At 34.9% G+C, this 14,136-nt stretch overlaps 1 protein-coding gene across 1 annotated transcript; it reads right to left on the reverse strand.

The window, feature by feature from the left end:
- Positions 1-9,641: 9,641 nt before the first annotated feature.
- Positions 9,642-13,532, reverse strand: LOC127265002 (uncharacterized). The gene is made up of 4 exons (XM_051294636.1): positions 13,118-13,532; positions 10,588-10,695; positions 10,163-10,512; positions 9,642-9,862 (listed from the first exon to the last, which is right to left on the reverse strand). The coding sequence occupies exons 1-3, from the start codon at positions 13,424-13,426 to the stop codon at positions 10,201-10,203; spliced, it is 729 nt and encodes a 242-aa protein (XP_051150593.1). The 5' UTR covers positions 13,427-13,532; the 3' UTR covers positions 9,642-9,862; positions 10,163-10,200.
- Positions 13,533-14,136: the final 604 nt, after the last annotated feature.

The raw sequence follows: 14,136 nt of genomic DNA on the forward strand, positions 1-14,136 counted from the left end.
CTCGGCCAATCTCTATTCTTTGGCCAACAAGACACTAACCTCTTCGAGCCTCGCCAGGTTGGATGCTAACTCAACTTCAACCTGTTGACGTCTCTCCTCAATTTCCCTTTTTCTCCTTTTTTTATGCCTTCTTCATTTCTTTCTCATTGCATTTTCTTTTCTCCTTTGCCTCTAGCTTTCTTTGCATTATCAATTTCTCCTTTGCCTCCAATTCAGGTTTCCTCTTGATTTCTGCTAGGTTCGTTACCTTCTACTCTTCTTCCGGCATTTGGACTTTGCCTCCAGTCTTCTAGATTCAACCTCTGGATTATCGGATGAATCGTCTTGCGTTATTGATGACTGAATGTTTTCCTCGGATGCTGGATTAAATCTCTTTTTCAGGCTGGCTTGCAGTAGTGCTAGGTAAAGTTCGTTGGTTAGTTATTGGGATCCTTCTTTCTGCGGTGGCGATTGGAGATCCTTTTCTCCAAATCCCATTTGCTCAAACTAAGGGTTTGGCTGCGGTGGTGGTTGAAGTGATAGAGATGGAGGAGATGACTGGGGTGATGATTCCGTCAAAACAATTCATTTTGTCTCGCGGGTGGCTAGCTCTACAATTTTGCTCGCGTTGTCCTTTTCTGATGTTTTTTTTTTTATTTTTTTTTCCCTTCACGGAGGCTGTAGATGGTTGTGATATCATGGCTACTTCATCGGACTCCGTTGCCAAGAGAAAGGAAAATCAAGCGGGGGATTCAGCTTTTCTAGCCTTCGTCTTCCTTGGCTGCCCAACTTGACCGGTGGCTGATGTTTTTTTTTTTTTTTTTGGCATAGGCGGGAATTTCATTGATGCCAGCCATCGTCAGTGAGATGGAAGTGGCGACTGAGGCGCAAGTTCTATTAGAGGTTGCTCCGTCGGGATCTCCATTCCCGCTACATGACACAACTCTGTGATCAGATGGCCATGTGAAAATGCTTTCGTAACTGTAATTTTGCCCATTATTCAACATTCATTCACTCCATTGTCCCAGTCTTGTTGTCATCTTTTCATGTGTTTAAAAAAATTAAAAGCTCAAAATATCCTTTAAAAAGAGTAAAAAAAATATCAGCCGAACTAGGTCCAACCCGGTTTTGAACTTTGCCATGATTAGTCTAGGATTCGGTCTCTAGTTTGAACCATTCTAACCAACCTAGCCCATTTTCAAAATTGTATCAGTCTGGCCCTACACAAAATACTAGGATAGTCCAATTTTTCCAACTATAATTGCACTGCATGACATGACTATCAATCAACGTTAGTGTATTATTATTTTTATTATTATTATTATTATTATTATTATTATTATTATTATTATTATTATTATAATCAATAATTCCTTAGGTCGCTCAATATTTGTGTTTTAATTCTTTCTATTGTTCAAGATGTTGACGAAGTAAGTCATATTAACTTGTTTAGATCTAAGAAAATGGCTCACCATTCTTGTACCAAGAGCATTAGTTAAATAAAAAGGTATAATGGTCCACCCATCCCAATTTAACTGGATTTTGAAAGTAAATTTTCATTAATTACCTCACACAATCTTATGAGATGGTACTTTTATGATAAACTATTGTAGTTTCATAAAGTTTGTCAAGCATATCACTTATTCTAGGAAGATGATGTATATTCCACTTAATGGTAATTCTATTTATTTCCCTACAATCTACAAACATGCCCCACTTAAGTATGGGCATAAAATAGAGACTAGGTATCGCGCACCAAATCTTTATCTTATAGGTCTTGAACTTGTTTTTGTCTTTCATTTATTTGATTAGGATTGGCTTATATGTTCGCCAATAGGTAATTGAATGTCGGATATACAATCCATGTGAGGTTCAACACCATGAAATAGGGATAACTTACTTGGTGATTCAAAGAAAAAATATAAAGTTCTAGAGGCAAGTTAGATTGTAAATCAAAATGTGTAGAATGAAACTTATATAACAATATATAAACTCTATCACCCCCAATAAGTCTAATCATAAAAGAGTATATCCAGTAGGTACTTACCCTTCTCTTTTATTTATTTATTTTTTTAAAGAGCGTCGCTCATTGGTGTTGCACCAATGTAGTTGTAGATGATGTTGCCACAAAACATTTGTCAATCAATAGTGATTAAATTATCGCTAAATTTGTAAGATTTTTCCTAGTCATCATTTATTTAGCATACTCATTTGTGTCAATTTTTGATTCCTTAGGACTTGTGGAATAAGATAAGTCAAAGTGACCTTTCTGCCTAACATGTACAAAGATAAAGATATTTTCCCTCCAAAAGTATATGACCTCATGATTGAAATTTCAAGGCCTTATAAGAATATGTGATAGGTCAACATTGACGCCACATCATATACTATCTACTCAAAACAACGATAAATTTGAAAGGCCCATTTGCTTATTCATATGTAATATTTCATTATTGGTCAGCCACTAATATCGGAAAAGTCACAGTTGTCATAATTCAACTTTTTCACCAATAATATCTAACCACATTCGTGAAACTCCCACTGTTAATTAACATGTTGTAAATATTGTCGTTTAATCAACAACTTTGGAAAATATTTCATCTTTGCATATGGGTTGGTTCTTCCTTCTAAAAATATGCTGAGTGATCGCAAAGTTACCACTATGATCTTGTAAGGTTCACTATCCTTACTCCTCAATGTCAAGCTTTTTTCCAATTCAGTCATTTGTTCACCTTCCTTGCCTCTTTCATCATTGGTGACAACTTCCCCGGATTAGTCAAAATCATGGCTCTATTATTTGGACACTCGAAGGCATAGTATCATTTACCTTGACACAAAAAAAAGTTGTTAGTTTCCCTATTTCGACGATTCTTTCGTAGCACATATTGCTTTTACGGGCTTTTGATAGTATTAACTTGCACAACATCTTTTCTATTGTCAAGTTTTTGAATATTTTCAACTTTGGTACTAGGAATAATATGAAATTCTGGATGGTAGGTGAGTCATAAGAGTGTGCCAAGTGATCCACATTGTGATCACTTGTGTTGTTCGGCCCTCGAGCTTGCGTTGTTTTCTATACCCTTTTGTGTGGATCACTTGTATTGTTCGGTCCTCAAGCTTGTGTTGTTTTATATAACCTTTTGAGATCATCCCAAGTCCTGATCCACGTATATCTTCTCAGCTTCATTTCATGCATAGTTGTTTCCATCAATTAAAGCATAATCTAGGAACTACATTGCAGCATTTTTCCACTACTCCTTGTATGTGAAATGATCTTTGAATCAACTCCTTCATTCTCTCATAATCTAGACATACATCAAGACTAGAACTTTCATTAAAAAGAGAGATGCAAATCTTTAAGTTCATCATTGGATCTTGATTTAAATATTTGCGAGTTGGGTAAGTAGATGATATTCATACTTAAATGGTTCAAAGGTGTTTTTCCAACCTTGTTACATGGGATTCGCATGGCAACCGACCCTATTACGTTCGTTCCAAGATCAATCGAGATTGTTAACACTTTACAATCACTTCCCAAGCAAATTGAGTAAAATAAGCAAACATAAAGTGTACAATATTCTCTCATCTGTAAAAAATTGTGTTAATAATTTTTTTAATGCTTTGGCCAGTGCCTCTATGCAGGGGTGAGCATTGGCCGGTCCAAACCGAAAAAACCGAATTTTTTTTTTCGGTTTAGACTGTTCGGTTTGGTCTGTTTGATTAATTGATTTGGTTCGGTCCAAAATTGAATTTATAAATTTTGGTTTCGGTTTTGTTATGATTTTCAATTTTCAAACCGAACAAACCGGAAAAACAGAACTTTAAATAAAATAAAATTTAAATATTATATATATTATAATTATAATGTTTGAATTTTGATTATTTGTATAATTGTATTTGAACCTCACGTCCTCACCAATTTGGAAATTGGAACCCTAATTTTCTCAATCATCAACAACAAACAACTTTTTTTCAGCCTCTCTGCTCGCACCCGCTATTCTTAATCTCGCTTCTCACATTTGATTCATCGACTACTTCCCTCGGAACCTCGCCCTAAATTCATTGAATTATCCCTTTTTCTAGCAGCTCTTCTCTAATTCTCAAACTTCCGCACAAAGTGGAGGAAGAGAAAACTTCTGCACAAAGTGGAGGCAGAGGAGATCGACGGGTCGGTGGAATTCTTCACGAATCGGCGGTGTTATCTACTTCTCTTTCCTCTGAAGGAAAGCAAGACGACGTCTAGAGTTGGTTCCAGACTTCTAGTTGCCAATATTGTTTCGAAACCGAAAAGAGGCATCTTTTAAGTTATTTAATTTAATTAACAACACAAATGCACAATTACTACTTTATTTTTTTTTGCCGATAGCCATGTTCTTTAATCTTGAATTCATTCATGTTTTTATTATTTTAATTTTATTTTATTTTTATAATTTTTAACTAAACAAACTATTATTTATTATTTTATTTCTATTTTCATATTATGAGTTCATCTAAAATGGAACTTCAGAAGAACTATGCGAGAATGTTGGATCCCCAAATCTAATGGTCAACAATACCTCAACTTGCCCAAGAACAAACATTGGTAGGTCTATTAGTTCTTCTTCGAAGCGTGTTCCACTACAATCATCAAATGAAATGCAATCATTAAAAAGGAAAACAATTGCTTCACTGTCTGATATGTGGAACCATTTCATTAAATTCAAGACAAATAATAGGGAGGAAAGATGCAGGTGCAAATATTGTGGTAAACAATATGCTTCAAATTCAAAAGGCAATGGGATAAGCTCATCGAAAGCTTATATCCGAAAATATGATAAGAAAAATCCTAGGATAAAATCAAACCAATCTCTTCTTGTAGGAAATACTGATGAAGAGGACAAACTTAGTTCTTGGAAATTTGATGAATAAGTGAAAAGAAAAACATTGACTTTTATGGTGATTGTGGATGAATTGCCTTTTGAATTCATAGAGAATGAAAGGTTTAAACATTTCATGTATATTGTATGTCCTAGATTTCGTATCCTTACCCGCTTTACAGTAAATAGAGATTGTTTTCTTTTTTTTTATGTTGAAAAATCTAAGTTGAAAAACTTGTTTAAAAGGACATGTATAAGGGTTGCTCTAACAACGGATACGTGGAATTTTATTCAACAATGTAATTATATAGTTGTAACAAAACACTATGTTGATGAAAATTGGATCCTGAGAATTTTTTTTATTTTAATTTTTTGTTCTATTACAAGTCAGAAGGGTGATGATATTAAGATGCTTATAGAAACTTGTTTAAGCGATTGGGAATTGTATAAAAACAATTTATAACACCGTGGATAATGTATCCAATGATGTTGTTGTTAAGTACTTGAAAAGACAAATTTTGAATTAGAAGGGTGGAATAGTTAAAGGTAAGTTTCTTCACATGCGATGTGTTGCTAACATTGATTGTTAATGATGGTTTGAAAGAGTTCAATCAATGTATGGTTTGTGTTCGAGATGCAGTGAGGTTCATCGCCAATCACCAACAAGATTGGAGAAGTTTAAAAGATGTGTTGAAGTTGAACGGATTGAAAGCAAGACATTGTTATGCCTTGATGTTTGTACTAGATGGAACTCCACATATTTGATGTTACAAACTGCCCAAAAGTTCCAAAATGCATTTGAGCGATTTGTTAGGCAAGATCGAGTTTATTTGGTTGAGCTTAAATCTAATAATGTGAGACCATTGGTAGAATTTCTTGAGTACTTTTATAAGCTTACTTGTAGGGTGTCTGAATCTCTTTATGTGACTTCCAACAAGCTTTTCCTTGAGATATGTAAGGTTGAAGGAATGTTGCAACAATGGAAATCACATTAAAATCATAATTTTGTTGCTATGCCTATAAAAATGAAGGCCAAATATAATAAATATTGGGGCAATCCAGATAAAATCAATGTTCTGATTTATCATTGTAGTCGTTCTTGATCCACAATACAAGTTAGCTTATCTTGAATTTTGATAACTAAAATTTGTTATTTCGTAGTTTGTTACAAATCCACAGGGAATTTATATTCGAAAATCAGTGAGTGATGTTTATAGAAAAGTGATCAAATATAGTAAATCATGTGGTTGTAGACCCTGAGTAGTTATCACAATTATTTATACTCTTTTTACTAGTGAGTTTTTAGGTCGAACACAAGGATTTTAAGTCATAAATTTCACAGGTGAAGATTTTGAAAAAACGGCAAAAAATGCAGGAATGGATCCGTTTGCAGCGGATCCAAAATTTCTAATATATTGAAAGCAGTGAATAAAGCGGTAAAAGTGAATGAGCGGAAGCGAGCGAAATGAGGGTGAAGTATGAAGTGCCAGCGGTAACCAGAGGATCGGGACGTGAGCGAAGCGGAAATCGAGTGAACGGGACATAGATGAATAACGGTTACCGAATGAACGTGACATGAGCGGATGTCACATTATATATGTAGATGAGCGACATAGAGTGAAAGAGAGGTGTTATGTTTGACTTGTACGTTACTAAATGGATAGATTTCCTTGGATGTAATGAGCGAGCGATGCAAGTGTGTTATCGAAAATATATGTATATTACGGAAACGGTTAGAAGGGGATGATGTAATTATATAAATTGAAATATAAAGACTTCATAACACTGAAATTTTGACCTTAAGGGATTTACAACAAGACTTCAATGACACCCAGAATCGAGACATTATAAGAAAGAAACTCTACTGTCACTAGGAATCTCTGTGACCTAATAGACCACCACCCATGCCCCATTAATTTCCCCAATTTTTGCCTCATTAATGGCTTTACCCTTCTGTTACCTCCTTTTCTTAATCAAAATTGAATTCAGAACAGTAGTTAAGCAGGTTGACAAGGCTCCCCCGTACTTAACTACATTGAACTACCTTGAAACCGCTTCTGGCGCATAGCAAGACTTAGATTAATCAATTCTTCTCATGCTCTAAACCAGTGAAATGAAATTCTTTAAATTCAAACTTTATATAAGTGTGGATAAAGTGTGGAGGAAATGAGTATTAAAAAATGAATGATATTTCATTAATTACTACTAAAGCTGGAAAGACTAGAACTACAAAGCTGTAAAAGAAAACAGTAATCTAATCTAAGAAAACGGTAAAGACTTGGCCAAGGGAGAAGGGAGAATCCCTACTCCCTTGGCCATTCCTGTGGAGAACTCCTTTACAAGGTTGGAGCTCTCGGAGACAGGAAGACAACTGGAATGCAGTAATTCCTAGAAGTACTCTAAAATTGAAGTATCGATCCTCTATACATAAAGATATCTGGCCCTATTTATAGCAGGTGAAACGGGACAGTTGCAATAAGTTGATGGGCGGTTCCAACCGCTGGGCAGTTAGGCGGTTACTAGTAGTTATTCTGTTGAAGCAGTTGCTGGCCATAACTCTCAGGGCGCTCGCTTTGATTGCATTGAATTTCAAGGGCTTAAATCTTCCTCGTTTGCCGGAAAGCTAGAGGGCATCAACGCAGCTAGGCTCGCTTGTGCTGGCTGGAAATGAAATGGCTGTACCGCTGCAGTTGGAACACTTAGTTGGAATCTAGTGATAATCTGCAGCGGTGGGTGTCTGGACTGTCGCTTACAAGCGGGAGAGGCTGTCGCTTGCGGGCGGTGAAAGCTACCGCTTGCCTCTCATGCCTTAGTCTTTTCCAGGAGGTATTATGGGTGCTTGTGAGCGGAGGTGGTTGTCGTTTGTGGCGTATGCCTTAGCTTTTCTGGCACCAGACTACCGCTTAAAAAGGGCAAAAGTCGTTAATAATCTCAACAACGAAATTTGGATCATGCCAAGCGATATAGATCAATAATGTATGCCATTAATGGGTTATTATGATGGTTTTTATACAGAAATTTGAGTAATACACAATTTTGTCAAGTTAAGAATATGCTCATATTTGGAGTCATCAAATTCGCATATGAGACATGTATAAAGAAGTCAGTGGATTACAACTCAAGAAAAAAGTCAGAGATATCTTTTATGACTTGTTTGATGAGTATAACAAAATTATTCAACCCAAATCTCAATCTTGAGAATCAAGTTTGATATCAATGGAAACTCATGATTTGAAAGAGTAAAGGAAGAAACGATACTTGTCACAGAGGTAAGGTTGAAAAAGTTTGAACTTGTAGTTGGAAGTGTTGAGAATAAATCTAAACTAGAAAAAATATTTGAGTGAGCCAAGGGAAGCTGTTTTTCTTGATTTTGATGGGTTAAGTTGGTGGAAGTTGAACTTTCAAAGATTTTATATTCTTAGTTCAATAGCTCGTGATATTTTAGTTATCCCCATCTCTACAGTGGTTTCCAAATCTATATTTAATTTGTGTGGGGTGTTATTGACCTTTTTTGGAATTCATTAACTCCTAAAACAGTTAAAGCCCTTGTTTGTAGTGAAGATTGGTTGAGAAATATTAAAATACTCAACGTGGTAGCAACTATTGAAGAAGGTAATCCTCTCATTTATATTGTTGTTTCATTATTAATATCAATATGATATGATATCAGCGTTTCTTTTAATTCTCATTTAAATATAATTAATTTTCATAAATTGTATATTCATTCTTTTTAGCTTCTACCATTTCTAGTTTATGATTATGTAAAGAAGTGAAGATCATTTCTTTTAAGAAAACTAACCGGTCTGGTAAATTATATTTATTTTTAGTTTTTTTTTTTAAAAAAAATTGAATCACCTTTTTTATTTTATTATTTAGTAGTATAATATAATCTTCTCAAAGTTAATATTAAGGTAAAATAACCTCCTATTAATGTTGTCTTTTTATGCAGGGATGAATGAGTGAATTGTAGAAAATTGCATTTGATGTTATTGACTTTTTTTTTATCGGAATGCAGTTTAATTTGTTCTTTGTTTTGTATTAGGCTTGAGTTGTGGTTATTTTTAATTTTCTTGGCTTATTATGAATTGTTATCATTTTTAAACTCGTGAATTATTCAGATGGCCAAATGTCTCTAGGGACTAGAATACACATAGATATAGTGAAGGAATTGAATGAGTTCAATCTATAAAAAAAAAAAAAAAAAAAAAAAAAAAAAAAATCGGTTTGTTCGGTTTTAAACTGAACTGAACTGAACTAATTCTGTTCATTTCAATTCAATTTTCAAAAACTTTGGTTTAATTTCGATTTCAATTTTTACAAACCAAAAACCAATAAAAATTGAAAGTTTGGTTCTCTTTGAATCGAACCTACCGAATGCTCGCCCCTACCTCTATATAAAGCTGGCAAAACCTGACATGACACAACAATATGACACGATCCCCACATAAAATAATTGAATTTGGATCAAATGTTTCAACCCGATTATGTATACGGTTGACACGAACTCAGTTATGATTGAGATTCTCAACTCGAATTTGTCACGACAATCCAATTATAATATATTAATATTAATTAATACATTTATTATATATGTAAAATAATTATAATTTAATAATTAACCAACATATTAATTTAAACTAAGTTCAACTTTGAATAATTCAACCTAATTTATTGTGCACATAACACTAAACTAGCAAAAAACTAACATAATACGAAAACAAGACAAAAAATAATTGAATTTGAATTAAGAATTTTGATCTAATTATGTATAGGAATCATCACAAACCCGCTATAATAATAAACGAATTGGATTAAAGTTGAATTTTATAACCGATTTAAAGTATTCAACCCTACACGAATCCAACACGAATCGATCAATTGTCAGCTCTACCGTTACGGGGATTTGGCCTTTCATACACGTAGCCTGCCTTCTTAACTTGCCATCAAAGAGTTGGAATAAAAACATTAGGTAATTTCCTCATGGAGGTTTCTTGTCTCTTGAATCGTGTTCATCAATCTATAATGATCTTTTAAAAGAAAAAAAAAATGTTACTCTTTAAGTCGGCTGGTGTTTCATTTAGTCAAATAAGGTCACAAATATCTTATGCAAAGAAAAATAAAAAAAAATTAAGTAAAAACTTGCCAAATAAATATTAAAAAAATGACTTCAGAGGAAAAATGCCACACCACACTAACTCAATCAGCTGAAGAAGTTTAAATACACATAAACAAATAAGAACTTTGGAAAACACACTCAGCGCGAGAACTTATATTTAATGCACAATGGAGCACAGAATGAGAGAAAGAGAGCAACACAAAATACTTACCGGTGTGCAGGAGAAGAAGAAACGGATATCCGAGAATATTAGAGGAATCTGCTATACTGAGAGGTAAGGGAGTCCCGGAGGCTGGCATAAAGGCCGTAGAGAGAATACTGCCGGAGGTTCTGCACCTCATACCATGAATTGAACACCGACTCATGCTTGTCCGTGCCCGAAAATGCCAGCTGGATTCCGAGGCTGCAATCCACAGACCCCCCTCGGTTTTTGCAGTTGTTTGTCCTAATTGCGCAATCTTGCTTGTTAAGACACACAAAGTTTGATTTTCCCGAGCATGAGGCACACCCATCTCTTTTCCAGTACAAGTTTTGAAGCCTTCCTTTCTTGAACTCGTGAACCTGGAAATACATATATATATATATTGATTACTGTGTAAATACAATAATTAAAGGGTCGACTAAACAAACCCTTACCAGAGTAAAACTTGTTACAATGTAAGTACTGTTGGCAACAAAAGCAGGGATCGATCTTGCAGCATATTTTCGCCCAGCAAATGCAACCATATAACCTCCATAGGAGTCCTGCAAACATTACACCAAATATAATATATTATTTACAGGGATCAAAACATCTGGAATGGATTTAACACAACAACAATTTGCTGTGGTGTTAATTTCTTATATATAATGAAGTAGCAAGTTATACAACAGCAATGTTGTTCCGTCAGTGTCTTCATAATATTTATAGTCGATTAGCAGTACACGTTCATCCTAACAACAGTCTTGGAAGTAAATTCAACATTCAATTTATCAGCACCAAGTTTGTTTCGTTAATAAGTTTATTTAACATGTGAACATATATGTAAGCACGGAATCTACAATCGTACTACTAGTGCAGTTCCCTTAAAATCACCAAAGAGCTTCTCATTAATTATCATACAAACAATCAATCTCACAACCCATCAAAATGCAAGTTTAAATTTCCTGTGGTAGCCTGTTTGTGTTGAAGTTAACTCTAAATTAAATGTAAGCTTCTCGAATGAAATGGACCTCGAAGACAGGTCCAACAAGAGCGTTTAGATAATTATGATGAACACAACCCTTATACCCAATGCACAGCTTCTCGTTTAAATCAGTCAAGGGGCAAGCTTGCAAGGATATGAACCCTCAAACAATCTCACATGCACAAAACAAAACAGTCAGGTCAGAAAAATTGGGCCGTCGCATTACCATCTAAGTTGTGTTCTTTTGTGGATTTTACTATAGGTTTTTACTATTAAGATTCATTTTTCCCTCCAAACATATCACATCAAAAAATTACTTTTCTTTTTTTATATCATACTACAAATTTATATTACATTCAAAACATCACATCAACCTCTAATATTTTTAATTGCTAATGTTCAAAAGACATGCTTGAAGGGTTCCACAAGAATTAATAGATAGCTTGTTGCCATATATATCAACTGAGCCAAATTAATCTTGGCCAGTTGAGCTGGTCAAGAAAAATGTGGACTCACCTAGATCTTGGAATTCACTTGATTGATCGACAATATTAACTAGTTCATCCTACAGTGGTCTATTTATAAGTTCCAGATAAAATAAATCCATCAATAATTGCCTGCAACACTAAGATGTTAATAGCGAAAGATCTTACTCTTCTTTACCACGTGTAGATGCAAATAATGAAGTTGAAGACTGCTAATCTTGGTCTATATCAACAGCATAACTTTCCCACCTTATGTAAGTAAATAAGGTTAAAGTTTGATTATATATAAAAAAAATTAAAAGCATTGTACTTTTTTCTTGGAAAAATTCACGCATCATATCAATTGAATTAATATAAAATTTATGTTCTTTATACATCATATTAATGAAAGCTATTGAATAATGTCAGTGTTCCTAATTAATAATTAAGATTATTCATTGTACTTTTACTAAAACTATTCAATGTATGATGGTGATAGACAATTAAACAATGGCGGATCAAATGAGCAAAGAAAAGTTCGAAATGAGCTCCAACTAGATTGAGACATATTGCACTAAATTCTCTTAGTTGTGCTTGTTTACGTTTATTAGTAATTATATTATGGGACTCCATTTTTATGAAAATATATAATCTTATTATCGTAACAAAATTTGTTAATGTTTCAACTAGCTGAAGTCAGAACTGGAGATGAGTATTATCTTAAAGAAGTCATGAATTTACAAGTATCAATTTGAAGAGGTTCTACTATGATTAAAATGGACATAAACGATTATCTTACCCTGGTTGAACATTTTCTTTTCCATTCTACAAGCAATTTAACCTCAGAATCTGATATTTCAGGCTAAAATTAAGCAGGAAAGAAGCATACAAATTATGCATAGGTCAGACTGAACACGAACAAAGTGACAATATAGCCAGCCAGCATACATCACCATGACTGTGTCATGGTGCCAACAACTTATCAAATGCTAAATGCTAGCAGCACCAACCTCCATACCATGACCGAAAGCTTAGAAAGGAAAAACTGGACAGGACCCATAGGGGGAAAATGTTAAGCAGGAATTCAATTTGAAAACATATATAGCCTGGCCGGTCTCATACGAGGGTTTTGATAAAGAACGTAAGAGGATTCCGCAATGAAACTCTAGTTCATAGTTCCTACCACTTGAATTCTATTTTAAACTGGAGAATCAACATTGAATGCGAAAAGATTCCATTATCATCCAAGTTCTATTTGGTAACTAAACTAAATTCAAAAGTATAACCAGTTGTAAGTTCATTCACCAATTTTCTACATATGACAACTCACTTAACAACCTCCTCTCCTAAACGGTAAAGCAACCGAAAGTTGGGAAAAAACAAAAACAACAACAACAACAATAATAATAATAATAAATGAATAAAATCCAATTGATTTACCATTGGCGAAAATCCAAAGGAAATTTCAGATAAGCTCCGAATCATCATTCCACCAATTAACAACCCAACTACATAATATCGTAGATTGAACATTACCGGGAAGAAATTGGAGGTATTGATGGTGAGCAGGGAGATCTCGTCGACCTTAGGGCGGAAAACGGCGACCTGAGCGTTGTTGGAGGAGAGCGAGAGGCGGCGATCGCAAGGAGACAACTGAACTGAGTTGTTGGCGAAGAAGAATCCTCTCCCAGCGAACGCGATCCCGAAAGTGAAACCATCGGATCTCTGCACTGAGGCGTCGCCGCACGGCGAGAACACGTGGTTATTGTCGCTGCTGGATTCCACCAACGCAGTTGCGGTTAAGATCGCAAAGAGCAGAGCTGCGGATGGCCTCGAAATCGCCATTGTTGGGTAGCAGATGGAGAGATCCGTCAGCTGCTGCGAGCGTGGCTATGGTTTTGGGAACTTTGTTTTGGATTGACTGTGGGTGGGGGCGGTAAAAGGTCGTCAATATTACATGACTTCGACTCACTCAAGGTTTTTTTAAAAAAAATGACGTGATAATCCGCTTTGGCTACCAGAAAATACGACTCAAATGTAAAGTCACCCCCAGCAATTTCAAATGTAAAAATTTTGATATTGATTGATGTTATGCAAGTATTTTAATGATTAATTTGAAAATAATTTTATAATGAAGATGTCAAAAAGAAATGATTGGCCGAGTTGTACTGTAGTAATGAATTCTCTGAAACCCAATAATGGATATTAATCTAAGTTTGTATTGTTACTATATCGCTTAAGGGTGTATTTGTTCGGGGGATTGAATTTAACTTTTACTATTCATCTCATTTTTTGATATTTGATTCTTATATATGTCGTACAGAACAAATTTATCAAATTGCCATAATCGTCCCAAAAGGAGGTGGCATGCATTCACGGGACACATGAGACACACATCACAAAGGACATCATCACTGAAACCACAAATCGAAAAGGTAACAATCGTTCATCTATCGGCACGGACAGCTCCTTCATCGCCTATCCAATGCAGGTTATATGGTTTCGGGTGAGGGGTGGTATTCAAACTCAGCTTCTCGACCACATAGGAACTAATA

This window comes from Andrographis paniculata, unplaced genomic scaffold (assembly GCF_009805555.1).
Source record: "Andrographis paniculata isolate CXL003 unplaced genomic scaffold, ASM980555v1 Contig71END, whole genome shotgun sequence".
Classification (NCBI taxonomy): Eukaryota; Viridiplantae; Streptophyta; class Magnoliopsida; order Lamiales; family Acanthaceae; genus Andrographis; species Andrographis paniculata.

Excerpts from the sequence above, each read along its gene's own strand:
- LOC127265002 (XM_051294636.1), bottom strand. The coding sequence starts at position 13,426 with ATGGCGATTTCGAGGCCATCCGCAGCTCTGCTCTTTGCGATCTTAACC. Across the intron at positions 10,696-13,117 it reads ATACCTCCAATTTCTTCCCG|GACTCCTATGGAGGTTATAT; the intron begins GTAATGTTCAAT and ends TAATGTTTGCAG. Across the intron at positions 10,513-10,587 it reads TTGTAACAAGTTTTACTCTG|GTTCACGAGTTCAAGAAAGG; the intron begins GTAAGGGTTTGT and ends ATGTATTTCCAG.